Genomic DNA, 16288 nt, shown 5'->3' with positions numbered 1-16288 from the left:
CCAGGTACAATAGTCATTTACAATATTAACAATGTCTACACTATATTTCTGAAAAATGTGATGTTATTTTAAAATGGACACTTTGTTGTTGTTTTTCTTTTAAAAACAAGGACAATTCTAAGTGACCCCAAACTTTGAAGGGTAGTGTATCTACTGATTAAGTGTTGTCTGATACTGAAAGATGCTTTGTTCACATCTTTACCCCTCTCCATTTCCCACTTAGATCACAATACGCAAGGAATATCTACTGGCCAGTAGAACATTCCAATCTAGGACATAATTATGAGAACCTTCCATTTTATGAGCATAACATAGGCTGGCTTTAAGATCTACCAGACAGACCATCCTTATAAATAGTAAATTCGTTCTCACTCTGCCCGTGAAATAAAACAAGCACTTGTCACCACAATGTTCACTATTCCACTCAGAATAAAGTAGTCGTCCTATTTGACAAGATGGCGCCAACAGACTTGGGTCACCCTGATTCCAGCTCCTAGCCATCTTTACAGTGTATATTTTTTGGCGTGTTATTTCGTACATTATTTGCTCAAAACGTTTCTTGCATTATTACCGACGGCCAAAAATATATTTTGAATATTAGATTGGTGGTCATTCACCAGAATTTCAACACCTATACACACACACACACACACACCTTTTCTATTCATATACTATCCATACACTCCAGGGGTTGGAACCAAAATCATTTTCCAATGGTTTCGTTCGGATCAGAACTATCATTTTTTCCCCGTTCTGTTCCACTCTTTCGACCAGCAAAATAAAGTTCTGAAACGGCTCGAACCCCCAAAAAGTACTGGTTTATAATAGTTCCTTTTTAAACCTCTGAAACATACAGTACCAGTAAAAAGTCTGGACACACCTACTCATTCAAGGATTTTCTTTAGTTTTACTATTTTCTACATTGTTGAATAATAGTGAAGACAACAAAACTATGAAAAAAACACATGGAATCATGTAACAAAAAGCGTTATACAAATCAAAATATATTTTATATTTGAGATTCTTCAAATAGCCTTTGCCTTGATGACAGCTTTGCACACTCTTGGCATTATCTCAACCAGCTTCACCTGGAATGCTTTTTCAAAAGTCTTGAAGGAGTTCCCACATATGCTGAGCACTTGTTAGCTGCTTTTCTTTAACTCTGCGGTCCAACTCATTTCAAACCATCTCAATTGGGTTGAGGTCAAGGGATTGTGGAGGCCAGGTCATCTGATGCAGCACTCCATCACTCTCCTTGGTCAATTAGTACTTACACAGCCTGGAGGTGTGTTGGGTCATTGTCCTGTTGAAAACCAAATGACAGCCCCACTAAGCACAAACCAGATGGGATGGCATATTGCTGCAGAATGCTGTGGTAGCTATGCTGGTTAAGTTTGCCTTGAATTCTAAATAAATCACTGACAGTGTCACTAGCAAAGCATCCCCACACCACCTCCTCCATGCTTCACGGTGGGAACCACACATGCAGAGATCATCCGTTCACCTACACTGCATCTCACAAAGACAAGGCGGTTGGAACCAAAAATCTCAAACTTGGACTCATCAGACCAAAGGACAGATTTCCGCCGGTCTAATGTCCATTGCTCATGTTTCTTGGCCTAAGCAAGTCTCTTATTATTATTGGTGTCCTTCAGTAGTGGTTTCTCTGCAGTAATTCGACCATGAAGGCCTGATTCACACAGTCTCCTCTGAACAGTTGATGTTGAGATGTGTCTGTTACTTGAACTCTGAACTATTTATTTGGACTGAAATTTCTGAGGCTGCAGCAGAGGTAACTCTGGGTCTTCCTTTCCTGTGGCGGTCCTCGTGAGAGGACCGCCATGGATTGACTGACCTTCAAGTCTCAAAGAAATTATGAACTGTTGTTTCTCTTTGCTTATTTGAGCTGTTTTTGCCATAATATGGACTTGGTATTTTATCAAATAGGGCTATCTTCTGTATACCACCCCTACCTTGTCACAACACAACTGATTAGTTCAAACTCATGAAGAAGGAAAGAAATTCTACAAATTAACAAGGCACACCTGTTAAATTAAATGCGTTCCTGGTGACTACCTCATGAAGCTGGTTGAGAGAATGCCAAGAGTGTGCAAAGCTGTCAACAAGGCAATGGGAGGCTACTTTGAAGACCTCAATTGAGTCTAATAGCAAAGGGTCTGAATAATTATATTATTAAGGTTGTTTTTTTATTTGTAATACATTTGCTAACATTTCAAAAACCTGTTTTGGCTTTGTCATTATAGGGTATTGTGTGTAGATTGATGAGGATGTTTTTTGATGTAACATAACAAAATGTGGAAAAAGTGAAGGGGTCTGAATACTTTTCGAATGCACTGGACACACATACAGTACATACATACAATACATTACCAAAAGTATGTAGACACCTCTTCGAACATCTCATTCCAAAATCATGGGCATTAATATGGAGTTGGTCCCCCCTTTGCTGCTATAACAGCCTCCATTCTCCTGGGAAGGTCTGTACTTCTGTGCAGGTCAATCAAGTTCTTCCACACCGATCTCGACAAACAATTTCTCCATGGACCTTGCTTTGTGCACGGGGGCATTGTCATGCTGAAACAGGAAAGGGCCTTCCCCAAACTGTTGCCACAAAGTTGGAAGCACAGAATTGTCAAGAATATCATTGTGTGCTGTAGCGTTAAGATTTCCCTTCACTGGAACCAAGGGGCCTAACATGAACCATGAAAAACAGCCCCAGACCATTATTCCTACTCCAAACTTCACAGTTGGCACTATGCATTGGAGCAGCCTTCTCCTGACATCCAGCCTTCTCCTGACATCCGCCAAACCCAGACTACCAGATTGTGAAGCGTGATTCATCACACCAGAGAATGCGTTTCCACTGCTCCAGAGTCCAATGGCGGCGAGCTTTACACCACTCCAGCCGACGCTTGGCATTGCACATGTTGATCTTAAGCTTGTGTGCGGCTGCTCGGCCATGGAAACCCATTTCATGAAGCTCCCGATTAACAGTTTTCTGTGCTGACGTCGCTTCCAGAGGCAGTTTAGAACTCGGCATTGAGTGTTGCAACTGAGGACAGACGATTTTTCAGCATTCGGCGGTCCCGTTCTGTGAGTTTGGCCTACCACTCCTAGGCGTTTCCACTTCACAGTTGACCGGACAGCTCTAGCATGGCAGAAATTTGTTGGAAAGATGGCATCCTATGATAGTATCACATTGAAAGTCACTGAGCTCTTCAGTACAGGCCATTCTAATGACATTGTTTGTCTATAGAGATTGCATGGCTGTGTTCTCGATTTTATACACCTTGTCAGCAACGGGTGTGGCTGAAATAGCCAAATCCACAAATTTGAAGGGGTGGCCACCTACTTTTGGCCATGTAGTGTATTACTGCACTGTTAGAGCTAGAAACATAAGAATTCTGCTGCACCTGCGATAAAATCTGCAAAATGTGTACACGATCAATACAATTTTATTTGACTCGTCTTTGAAGCTTGTCCTACTTGTCTTTGAAGCTACTGAAACTAAATGAACTCACGTTGCAGCAGGAGCCCGAGCCAAGGAGACCCATCTGGGAATACTTTGTTGTGTAACGTGCCCCAGTGCTATTTCTCTCCTCCTCACTCCCCCCATCCCTCCATCCTCTCGCCTCAGCACACAAAGCTCTATTTTAGGCTCTACTGAGACCGAGGCTCTGTGGCTGTACTGGAAACACCTGGGACAAATCACAGCACTCTGCCTTCCTACCCGGGAGCATGAAGCTGCTTTAACTTTGTTTTCACGCAAGACGGGAAAGAGATTATGGGGCAAATGGCCCCCATCGAGGCTGTACATAAATTATTCATCAAAATGGGGTCATAGCTTCTTTACCACTAAGCATTTTAGTCTCTCCACTCCCTCCCAGTTGTGCATTTAATTAAACATCTACATAATGTAGAAACTGCCATCAAAATTACTAAAAAGTTTTTAAAACAATTCTAATAACATGCACAGTTAGACAATGGATGCAAACACAGATTTTTTTTAATCCATCAGATATTCACTGAAATATAGCACATAAAACATTTGATTGGCACAGAAATAATTTGGGTGGGAATTCAGGTATTCAATTGGTCAAATTTAAATTTTGTGAAAGCATTGAGACCCCTTGATTTTTTCCACATTTTGTTACGTTACAGCCTTGTTCTAAAATTAATTAAATATTTTTTCCCCCTCACCAATCTACACACAATACCAAAGCAATATCGAAGCAATATCGAAGCAAAAACATTCGTTTTTTTGTGTGCAAATTTATAAGAAATTTAAAACAAAAGTAACTTATTTACATAAGTGTTCAGACCCTTTGCTACAGTATGAGACTCGAATTGAGCTCAGGTGCATCCTGTTTCTACAACTTGATTGGAGTCCACCTGTGGTAAATTCAATTGATTGGACACGATTTGGAAAGGCACACCTGTCTATATAAAAAGGTCCCACAGTTGAGCAAAAACCAAGCCATGACGTCCAAGGAATTGTCCGTAGAGCATTTCGCTACACCCGTAATAACATCTGCTAAACATGTGTACGTGACCTATAAAATGTGAGACAGGATTGTGATCAGGCACAGATCTGGGAAGGGTAGCAAAGAAATGTCTGCAACATTGAAGGTCCCCAAGAACAAAGAGGCCTCCATCAGTCTTAAAGGGAAGAAGTTTGGTACCACCAAGACTCTTCCTAGAACTGGCTGCCAGGTCAAACTGAGCATTTGGGGGAGAAGGGCCTTGGTCAGGGAGGTGACGAAGAACCTGATGGTCACTCTGACAGAGTGAATGCCAAGCATCACGTTTGGAGGAAACCTGGCACCATCCCTACAGTGATGCATTTATCTATTTGTTATTTTACCAGGTAAGTTGACTGAGAACACGTTCTCATTTGCACCACCATTAGTAACAGGGATCACCAACTCCAGGCTGACTCCATGCTCTGGGGATGCTAGTCAGGATGGAGGAAAAGATGAACGGAGCAAAGTACAGAGAGATCCTTGATGACAACCTGCTCCAGAGCACTCAGGACCTCAGACTGAGATGAAGGTTCACCTTCCAACAGGACAACGACCCTAAGCACACAGCTTTTTTTTTAGCAATATTTTTTTCTTCTTCTATTTCATGTGATGTACGTGTCGAGACGATGCGTTAAAATCCAGACAATGTATTCTCCTTTAAGCCCATTTCAGCCATTAACGGGGTGTGTTTAAACAGGTCATTACAAACATTTCCATGGTCGTAACATTAAAAGGGGGGGGGGGGGGGGGGGGGAAGACAGGCACAAGCAAGCGTATGAAAGAATCGCAGGAGTAAAATGAAAGCAATCAATCTAGCGATATTTAAGTGACAAGTGGATTTTGCACCCTTCAAACACAGGAAATAGATGGCTGATAAAGACAGATCCTCAGGTGGGCAGGGGGATGCTCGTTGTTAACATAATGGAGTAGCATCAACTAAACTTGGCAAAAAAATGGTCCTGGGGCCTGTTCAGGAGAATGCAATGTTACAGAACATTCACATCAGATGGAGCTGTAGTGGATAGCAGCCGTATTACAGGCTCCTGACTAATTATACTATTTTTTTATGCTGATCCTATTTATTATTATTTATTTTCTTACATGTCGTCTCAACCATCATTTCCTATGACCGAGAACAACGATCACTAACTTCAATTAATGTCTACTTCGACAAGTCGGCCAATTGCGATCTTGTCTCATCGCTGCAACTCCCCAACGAGCTCAGGCGAGTCGAAGGTCAAGTCGTGCGTCCTGTGAAACGTGACCCACCAAACCGAGCTTGGGCCAATTGTGAGTCGCCCTATGGGATTCCCGGTCACGGCCGGTTGTGACACAGCCTGGAATCAAACCTGGGTCTGTAGTGACGCCTCAAGCACTGAGATGCAGTGCCTTAGACCGCTGCGCCACTTGGGAGCCCTGAAATTGTTTCTGTTGTTATAAACAGATAAGATTAGCATTTCTGTAATATTATTTTGTTTAAATATAATTTAGTCTCTGAGAAATTAAGGTAATTGATTGCATCTAAAGTGAGCATTTTTATTTCTAGGATTAGTATAATTTTCAATAAATATAGTACCCAACATCCGATTTGGACCAAACTTTTTTCTAACAAGCAGTTAGAAATGAGGAATCCAAAGGAATGTTCAAAAGCGACCCATGGACCCTCCACACCCCACACCAATCCCACCCCAAGAACGAGTATATAGTATCAGTTCTCTGTGTCTGACAAATATTATGTAGCTGCGGCTCTGAGTATTGTTTCTTTATCCTATGTAATGTACTCCCAGTGAAATTGGTAGTCCCCCCCCCCGACAAATTAGTCATTGAAGTTATGTTTATGTCCCATTCTACATCCTGATATTACCAGGTTCTGACCACTAGATGGTGCTGTTCCTGCTGGAATGTGAAAAAAAGATTAACGTTGAGGGGACTTCAAAGGGATAGTTCAGCCAAATTACAAAATTCCATTGGTTTGCACTCCACACTGCCCCCACCCATCTGGACAAAAGGAATACCTATGTAAAAATGCTGTTCATTGACTACAGCTCATCACCAAGCTCAGGACCATGGGACTGAACACCTCCCTCTGCAACTGGATCCTGGACTTCCTGATGGGCCGCCCCCAGGTAGTGAGGGTAGCCAACAACACATCTGCCATGATGACCATCAACACAGGGGCCCCTCAGGGTGTGTGCCTAGTACCCTCCTGTACGCCCTGTTCATCCACGACTGTGTGGCCGTGCATGACTCCAACACCATCATCAAGTTTGCTGACGACACGACGGCGGTAGGATTGATCACCGACGACAATGAGGCTGCTTATAGGAAGGTCACCAGAGACCTGGCAGTGTGGCGCCAGGACAACAACCTTTCCCTCAATGTCAGCAAGCTAAATGAGCTGATAATGGACTACAGGAAATGGAGAGGCGAGCTTCAAGGTCTTCGGTGTCCACATCACTAAGGAATTAACATGGTCCACAGACACCCATAGAGTTGTGAAGAGGGTACAACAGCACCTCTTCCCCCTCAGGAGGCTGAAAAGATTTAGCATGGGTCCTCAGCTCCTCAAAAGGTTCTACAGATGCACCATTGAGAGCTGGCTGCACCACCGCTTGGTACGGCAACAGCAAGGCACGCCACTGCAAGATGCTCCAGAGGATGGTGATACGGCCCAGTACATCACTGGGGCCAAGCACCCTGCCATCCAGGACCTGCATACTAGGTGGTGTCAGACAAAGGCCCACAATATTTTCAAAGACTTCAGCCACCCAAGCCAAGGTTCAGAGTTTTCCCTTGTAGTGGGGCAGCTTGTTTCCTGGCCCTACCGGTAAACAATGACTGTGGCCAGGAGTTTTTCCTAATCTGAGTCACGCAGTCTGGAGAAACTACTGGCTCTACCTAGATTACATGACTGTGGCCCTGAGTTTTCCCTGGTCAGGTCAGGTTTCCTAGTCCAGAAAAACTCAGGGCCCTATTAATCATGACGTGAAGAATGGCTAGGTAGGCAGAATCTGCAGCAGTAGTGACAGCTGTGTCTGTGGCAGGAACAGTGGAATGAAGATGAATGGAAGGATTAGGTTTGATACTGTCCATCTCTCCCTCCTTGATACTCTGCTAGGTGTCTTAATCCCATCAGTCTGATCTAACACATCCGACTCAGAGAGAGAGCCGACACATCGTAGTACTGGTTCAGACTTATCATGTGATTCTTGTCAAAGCATCTAATCCCCTGGTGGTCGGCTGTCGAGCCCGTTTGACACTCACTTTGAATCTCTCACTGTGGACAGAATCTTCCAGAACACTATAGTCTTAACCGAGATATTCGGAGATCTATCAGACAGAACTAGCCCAGGACCAGCAAACAGAAGGCAACGTATCCAACCACTGTGGGGTCATTCAAATACCAACTCAAACTGTTATTTTTAAACAGTGATCTACTTTTTCCAGGCATATTTGTTTCTTACAATGAAGCTGATGAAATGGTATATGAATACAGTCATACCATCAATGACTGCATTCAAACCGCATTCAAACCGTATTTCAGAGGAAGTCTGTCATACAACCTTCCCTCTGGGTATGCCATTACAGCACCAGATGTTAAAGTCCAAGTTCACTGAACACAGTATTAAGGTAATCACTGTTTGTCCTTACTGTATTGCTAAATCTCTTCTCCAGGTACTTTTCCTAATGCTCTAACGAAATGACAGAGTACACTACAATAAACCCCAATGTCATAAAATAACTCAGAATTCCAGATAAAAGGTCAGAAATGCACTGAACACTATGCGAACCCCTCTTTGTGTGTACTCAATGCCCCACATCACCATCAGAGCAGTCAAGACAACTTGTTCTGAATGTAAAACGCCTGTTTAGAATAATCTCCTACCTACAACATTGAAAAACTACACACCTGAACAATCTTTAATTACAAAGCCCCACAATGGAACAAGCAGGGTCTACAGAGACCAGTCTATTGCAAATAGACCCAGTAGAAAATGAAAACAAAGAGAGGAGGTTTGTCTGTACCTGTGCGGATGGAGGGCACTGCTGTCACCGATCCTCCTTTCTCCTGTCCGGGATGCTCTGCTGGGTGGTGGAAGTGTGCCTGCTTGTGTGTGTGTGTGTGTGTGTGTGTGTCTCAGCCTCAGTGTTAATATGCATACGCTTTAGTTCTGTCTATAAACAAGCAGCATTTCCCTTGACTGAGTGAGTGTGTGCTTGGAGGAGTGTGCAGGTTTGTGTGCGCGCGCGAGTGCCTGTGCTGATCTGCGGGCCGAGTGCAGAGCTCAGCATAAAAGCGGATCTTGCTCAGCTCTGTCCTTGCTGCAGGCTCGCGCCAGTGATTAATAAACTGTTGTAATTATGTCCCAAGGGCATGGCCCGGCCACTAGGACACACACCCCTCCATACTACACACATACACAGCCATCAGCCCTTCCCAATCCACTACCCCCAGTCACACTCCGCTACTGGCCAGTCACAACAGGGGGATGGGCTAGAGGCTTCTATAACCCATTCACCATGAATGAATCAGCCAATAAGAACACAGCACGTAAACAATTGTGTAAGCATAAATACGAGTGAACGGGCTAGATGCTTTTCATCAATGAATTTTGAATCGCATAATATCACAGCCTGTTTGGTCTTTTTAGGACCAATCCCCCCCTTTTTAACAGAGGCATAGCGTGTCCTCTGGTTGGAAAGATGATAGATGCTCCACATAAAACGGCCCTCTGAGTAAAAAAAAAGCAATGTGACCAACAAATTGTTTAAAAATAGCCTGGGTCGCATACAATTCAAACCACATCTTAGGGGGAGTTTTGCTGATCTAGGATCCTTTTAGATTATAATGAATATGATTATATGTACAGGAGGGACCTGATTCTAGATCAGCACTGAGATGCTTTATGACTGAGGTGGAGGTGAGGTTGGAGGGGTGTGGTAGAGGTGGGGTTGGAGAAGTGAGGTAGAAGTGAGGTTGGAGGGGTGAGCTAGGAGGTGAGGGAGCTATAGTAGTTACCGTACCTCCTGTTGTTTGGAAAACAGGCTCAGACAGAAGTGTAGGGCAGAGCTGGTCTCCCTGGAGAGGTCACTGGTCTCCCTGGCCTTCAGCAGGAGAGGAGTAGCCAATGCTGGAACACAGAGGAAAGAGTTAGGGCGAGGAGAGGAAAGAGTTAGGGCGAGGAGAGGAAAGAGTTAGGGCGAGGAGAGGAAAGAGTTAGGGCGAGGAGAGGAAAGAGTTAGGGCGAGGAGAGGAAAGAGTTAGGACGAGGAGAGGAAAGAGTTAGGGCCACAGAGATATACAGTCAACACTATACAGTTCTATCTAATTCTGTGGCTAGGCCTTTCACACCATCCGACAGTTACACACATTACATAAATGTTTATTTTAACCAAAGGTTAATCATATCCCAAACTCCTCATTTAATAGTGGTCCTTGCTGAGGCTTGTTCTATAGAATTTACAGGGTTAATACAAGCCAATATCAGTAAAAGGGGCACTGTGATTGAATGACAAGATCATTTAACTGACTTTAACATGTGGTCAGATTGTGTTCAGATCTGTCTGTATGCATTCTCTGCAGCTTTCTTCTCAGTCTGGATGCAATCAGACTACCGAAAGCACATACAGTAGTCGACGTCATCAGCACTCCTCCCACAAGTGTCCAGAAAACGTGTGTTTTGGGACCGAGAGGCATTTTTTCGTTATATTGTAGGAGGAAATAAGTCCATCCTCAAATGCTAATCAGATAGCTAATATAAAACATGTTTTAAAAAGAGTTATGCTATCCCTTTAGCATTGCATGCTAGCTAGCTACAGAGGTTAGCTGGCTAGTTAGCTAATGCCATCAGTTGTTGTTATTTTTCTATTTTGCTTATTTCCCCGTTTGTAGAATGCATACTGGCATTTGAATATAGTGCGGGAAAAAGGAATCCGGACACGGTAACCACATTTAAATGTAGGCGTAGATGCATGGTGCGTTCGGAATTCCATGATCAGAACTCTATGATCCAAATACTAAAGCTGCATGAACTGTCAAGTCTAGACACGGCCATAGACCGACAGACAGTAGATGAGAGAGACTGGCAGAAGCTGTGAAGGTGAGTGCAGTGAGAACATTAATAGGAGATCTCTTACTGTTGTTCTCCTCATTCTTCACCATGGACAGAAAAATAGACACTTGAGTCTCCAATTTCTGCTGGCAGGCTTCAGCAGCCTGCAAAGGAGCGAGAGACACTTTACCTTGTGTAAGTACACACTGGCCGCACACGGCTTTGATAGGACGCTATTCACATGCCTTTAAAAGTCTATTGTAGTGCGGATGTTAATCTGTGTTGGTTTGAATCCCAGTCTGATTATGTGTGTGTACGTGTGGCATTGGGTGGAAAATATACTGCTGGTGGGAAAGAATTGCGCCGACCTGGAGGGAGTCTGTTAGGTCTCCCAGTGTAGCTCCATCCCCCTCCTCATCCTCAGTGGTCTGCTCCTGAGTAGTGTTACAGCTGCTGTAGGCCGTATGCTCCTCCAGGGCATCCAGCCATCTCTGCACGCACACACAAATAAATAAATCTCACCAACAAAAAAAATAGGCCTATGTGTTGTAAACTATGAAGTGCGGTGTCCCAAATCACATAATATCTATCCTAGGAGAACTTCACTTTTCTGATAGCCTCTGGATCCGTCTTAGATGACACCTTGAAGTGATGGAGACTGTGATCAAAGCACCGGAGGCTGAAGAAACACTTGTCCCATGCTTTTACCTGGAGGAATATGAATCAAATTCAGTGAAACAAACAATAGTCAATATAGATATGAAAATAGGTATTTCTAATATGATTAAAATGCATTCCAAGAACAGAGGTGTTGGGTTTTGGAGGGTAGGCCTATAAGTGACAGTAAAGGGTTACTGTATTTTGTGCTGTCCACGTCTCAATGTTTGGTAAAGCATTGAACACAGAACCCTGGCCTGGTGCCTACCTACCCTGCAGTGAGCTTTCATCAGAGCCTTCGCGCCTTGCTTCCGGACATCGGCCACGGCATCAGCTCTAGAAACAAACAGACAGAAAGATGAAGCTATCAAGAGCTTTTCACTGTACTACCTCAAGCTCTTCAGGGGAAAACAGGAGGAGCAAGGGGCTGTGTATGCAATAGGGAGGAGAGAGAGAGAGATGAGGAGGGGGAAGAAGGTTGGAGGACTCACTGTCTAGGGTACCAGGACAGGACCCCCTCTTGAATGACCACCCAATGGGAACGCCATGCCAGGAACCTGGAACTCTGTATTGGACAGGACCAAAGACAGCATCGCTATACTATACTGAAGGATGTCAGTTTTCAGAAGTTTCAGAGTAACACTAAACACCACTGGTCTATACTGTACACATTTTACAGTAGGTACTGTATGAAATTATTGAATTACATTCAAGAATGTACAGAATATTTCAGAATATAGAATACCTTCCATAGGAGGCCTTCAAACTTCTGCACACCACCAACTGTATCCTTAAGGGAAGAAAAAACATTTCTGTTTCATGAGTATTTTGATTTCATTGAAAACTAGAGCACTGGACCGATGCTTTTAACAGTATCTGCAGCTTTTCACTGCAGTGTTCTTCTGGCACCTCACCTGGTCACGACTGCCCTCCAGAATCTGCTTAATCTCCTCACTGCAGGCCAGGTCAAACACTGTTTGGTCTGCAACAGAACCAAGCCATTTATCAGACTATTATCAATTACCTCCATCTAAAAATCTCCTTTAACTGTACAGTATATGAGAATATGATATATGAACGGTGTAAATAGTATTTTTGTTGTCTCTTGGTGTCTTTCCAATATATTAAACTATTTTATTTTTATTGAATGTAATATCTTATGTTGTTCATGTCTATAACTGTTCTGTACCTTGTCATGTATTTGTACGTTCTATGTGGACCCCAGGAAGAGTTGCTGCTGCATGGGCAGATGCTAATGGGGTTCCAAATCAACTAAACTAAACCTCCTACCAGCTGACAGGGAGGGAGGTAGTGAATACACCACATAGGATGTTCCCAAATGGCAACCTACACCCTATATGGTGGACTACTTTTGATCAGGGCCCATAGAGATAGGGAAGAAGGTGCCATTCGGGACGCAGTCAGACACCAGCTAAGTAGGCGTATCGTTTGTTTCGCAAATGTGGTAATCTATTCACCTCTTTTCTTTTTCTACACATTATGAAACTTAAGCGATGATGATTTCAAACTACATCCAGGCTCTATCAAATGTAATATCCATGCAAACAAAGTCCCACTTACAAAAAATATCATGTTTTTCCATACAAAGGATGTGCATGGTGAGGATAGGTCAATTATGGTTTACCCCAAATTCTGTTTTTATTTCCTCAGTGGACATATCAGTAGGGAAACATACCACTCTTGTTCTTCATGCTGGAGCTAGCTCCACACTTGAGCAGCTTTCCAACACACTGCTTCTGCCCCCTGTAGGCAGCACAGTGTAAAGGCGTGTTCCCCTGCAGGTCTCTACAATCGATGTCAGGAGGCCGCTTCCTGCTGAGCTGAAAAAGGAACATCTAAAGTGAATGAATTAAGCACATGGTGTCTTAACATTCACATAACATGCATGCATGTAAGTCAAATCTGTATTTAAGCAACCAATATATCTATGTGCAAACTACATGGGTCCTCAGATCTTCAAAAGGTTCTACAGCTGCACCATCGAGAGCATCCTGCCTGACTGGTTGCATCACTGCCTGGTATGGCAACTGCTCGGTCTCCAGAGGGTAGTGCGTACGGCCCAGTACATCATTGGGGCCACGCCTCCTGCAATCCAGGACCTCTATACCAGGCGGTGTCAGAGGAAGACCCTAAAAATTGTCAAAGACCCCAGCCACCCTAGACATAGACGGTTCTCTCTGCTACCGCACAGCAAGAGGTACCGGAGCACCAAGTCTAGGTCCAAGAGGCTTCTAAACAGATTCTACCGCCAAGCCATAAGACTAATCAAATGCATTGCACCCCCTTCCCCCACTTCTAACACCACTGCTACTCTGTTATCTATGCATTGCCATTTTAATAACTCTACATACGTGTACATATTACCTCGACTAGCTGGTGCCACACATTGGCTCTGTACCGGTACCCCCTGTATATAGTCTCACTATTGTTATTTTCCTGCTGCTCTTTAACTACTTGTTACTTTTATTCATTTTTTTAAACTGCATTGTTGGTGAGGGGCTTGTAAGTAAGCACTTCACCGTAAAGTGAACACCTGTTGTATTCAGCGCATGTGACTAATACAATTTGATATGAATAGAACCAAACAGGTTTGTTGCATAATCTTGGTTCCTCAATGGAAGGACTAGGTTGACCTCTTCAATTACGAGGTCAGTAACCAAGCTGAATACAATAACATGAAAGCTCAAGTCATGTGTACAGTGCTTAATCATCAAGAAGACCAAAGCCACGCTTCTACTACCCCATTCTGAGGTTAAGAGGCATTGCCCTCAAGGGCACCCTATTCCCATATAGTGCACTACCTTTTACCCAAGTCCTATGGGCCCGATAGATCTCTGGTCAAAAGTAGTTCACTTTTTAGGGAATAGGGCGCCATTTGGGAAGTAACCAGAGGTTCAGTGGAGGGTCAGAGATGATCAGATGCTGACCAGCTCAGACAGGGTGAAGACGTCTCCCTCTCTGGCCGCCTCCAGAAGTTTCTCCTCCTGTCTCCTCTCAGCTCTTCTCTCTGCAGCTGCACAACATTAAACAGAGATTGTGAACCAGGGTAGTGTTCAGTAGGGCACACTGAAGCAAAACATTATGCAAAGGGGGAAAAAAAAGCTTAAAATTTTAGCTATTGAACAGAATCTAGTGCAGCGATGAAGAGTCCATCAATCATTCCTCTATTATAATCCCTAATCACAACCTACCCTCCAGCATGGTGTTGATTTCATCATCCTCAGTGACAGCTTTAGGGATCTGTGCTTTCCCGTTGATGATAGTGGAACTGGCATCATATCGCAGCAGCAACAGAACTACCTCCTGTGAGAGAAAATAGGATTACGTTCTCCATAGAAATGCACCACTGAGTAGCCGTGCACACTGCATACCTGAACAGACATGATCTTGTACACACGTGTATTTCTGTAAAAAGCCCATGAAAAGTTTACCTTTCTTCCTGCTAAGGCAGCTTTGTGTAGAGGCGTGTCACCCATGCTATTCTGCAAATTCACATCAGCACCAGCCTAACAAACAGACACATACTGATGCTCACACATATATTTTAGGAAAATACACTAGGTCAAACATACATAATATAGTCTGTATTATTCTCACCTTGAGCAACTCCTCCACAACATCTTTGTGTCCATAGTAGCAGGCCAGATGTAGAGGTGTCCAACCAGCACTGGTCTTGGTCTTTCCTGGGCCATCACACCAGTCATTTAACAGTAGACTGATTACCAGAACAGCAACAGGCTTCTCAACATAAGATGATGATACATTAGACTACATTTAGTTAAAGGATACCTCTGCAATTGATGTTGAGTCTGAGATCTTGCTCAATCCGTAGCTGCAGAAGACACTGGGTGAGAGAGAGGCTTCCAGTCTTGGCATAGTGGAGTAACTGCTCCTCGGGGTCTGACAGGTCCATCACTGAAACTCAGAACTTCGTTATTGAGGAAAAATATACTTACATGTGGATGTCTCACTGAGCTAGCTTAATAAATTAACTTAAAAAAAAACATGTATGTCGCTCTGGAGCGTCTGCTAATTGACTCAAATGTAAAACAAAAATGTACAACTATAATTAAACAACAATACATAGCTCAATAATTACAGATAGACACTTACTAAATCTGCATCACTGTTAGAATTTCTGATGTAACTTTAAATTACTTCTGGGTTAGTTGCCAGAGTCGCTCTCCTCGCCAGGAGTGTATTCATTATTGAAACTGTTTAAGAACCAAACGGAAGCAAATAGGGCAAACGGAACGAAACCTACGTTAATTTGTCCAATAGAAACTCTCGTTTTCGTTGCAAAACAGTTTCTGTTGCAAAACGTACTGCAAAAAACAAAACGTTTTGCAACAGAATCGGCGTAATGAATATAACCCTGGACAAACTGGTATTGATGGATTAGACTCAACGTGTAACGTACGAAAATGTTTACAAGCACCGACATTCACTTCAAGTCAACCCCGAGCAATAAAAACACAATATTCAGCATTGATATTCGGGACATTTCGCTATGTTCTCACGCTTGAAATTAACATTTGGTGGTTGCAAGAGTACAGAAAAGTGTCGGCAAGTGTTCATGTCGTTTTTGGTAGGCTACACAAGACTGTATTGCTTCTAATCCTTGGTAATTAAATGAATTAGCAGTCCAGATATTATAACTCACATACGTTCCGCAGTAAACAGCGTGGACTATATTAAAGGTTGTGTTGACGTTCAGACATTGACAGTGCATAATGGTGAAATTGGATATGGATGTCAGCTGACAAGGACTGGAACGTGAACTGTGGACGCACGTGACCAATTTAAACAGCTCAACATTTTAGCATCGATCTAAGAAACAATATTTGTTTTAAAATATGTTTAAATCAGATTTCAAAATCACTGGGAGTTAAGACAATTTATTAAACGGAGCAGGCTGTTGCTCATTTCAACATGTGTAGTTCTTATATTATAGACAAGATGGAAGTATTGCAATGAACCATCCCCCCAGATTTGTAGGCTATGTAGTACTAT

General features: G+C 43.2%; 1 protein-coding gene across 3 annotated transcripts in view; it reads right to left on the bottom strand.

The window, feature by feature from the left end:
* Nucleotides 1-16032, bottom strand: part of LOC110508175 (oxysterol-binding protein-related protein 1) — a 39019-nt gene extending 22987 nt beyond the window's left edge. The window contains exons 1-15 of one of the 3 annotated variants that reach the window (XM_036966630.2): nucleotides 15939-16032; nucleotides 15065-15190; nucleotides 14873-14958; nucleotides 14707-14781; nucleotides 14467-14578; nucleotides 14203-14288; nucleotides 12951-13095; nucleotides 12169-12236; nucleotides 12000-12044; nucleotides 11746-11819; nucleotides 11527-11590; nucleotides 11204-11305; nucleotides 10966-11088; nucleotides 10683-10761; nucleotides 9570-9676 (exon numbers count right to left, since the gene is read on the bottom strand). In XM_036966630.2, the coding sequence (XP_036822525.2) occupies nucleotides 9570-9676; nucleotides 10683-10761; nucleotides 10966-11088; nucleotides 11204-11305; nucleotides 11527-11590; nucleotides 11746-11819; nucleotides 12000-12044; nucleotides 12169-12236; nucleotides 12951-13095; nucleotides 14203-14288; nucleotides 14467-14578; nucleotides 14707-14781; nucleotides 14873-14958; nucleotides 15065-15188 (1290 nt within the window). In that variant the 5' untranslated portion in view covers nucleotides 15189-15190; nucleotides 15939-16032. Of the gene's footprint in view, nucleotides 1-8570; nucleotides 9016-9569; nucleotides 9677-10682; nucleotides 10762-10965; nucleotides 11089-11203; nucleotides 11306-11526; nucleotides 11591-11745; nucleotides 11820-11999; nucleotides 12045-12168; nucleotides 12237-12950; nucleotides 13096-14202; nucleotides 14289-14466; nucleotides 14579-14706; nucleotides 14782-14872; nucleotides 14959-15064; nucleotides 15191-15388 lie in introns of those variants that run through there. The other 2 variants (XM_090225540.1, XM_090225541.1) reach the window with 2 other exon arrangements.
* Nucleotides 16033-16288: the final 256 nt, after the last annotated feature.

This window comes from Oncorhynchus mykiss, chromosome 28 (genome assembly GCF_057628025.1).
Source record: "Oncorhynchus mykiss isolate SJ-2025 chromosome 28, ASM5762802v1, whole genome shotgun sequence".
In the NCBI taxonomy this organism is placed as follows: Eukaryota; Metazoa; Chordata; class Actinopteri; order Salmoniformes; family Salmonidae; genus Oncorhynchus; species Oncorhynchus mykiss.
This window is presented reverse-complemented; position numbering and strand designations above follow the sequence as displayed.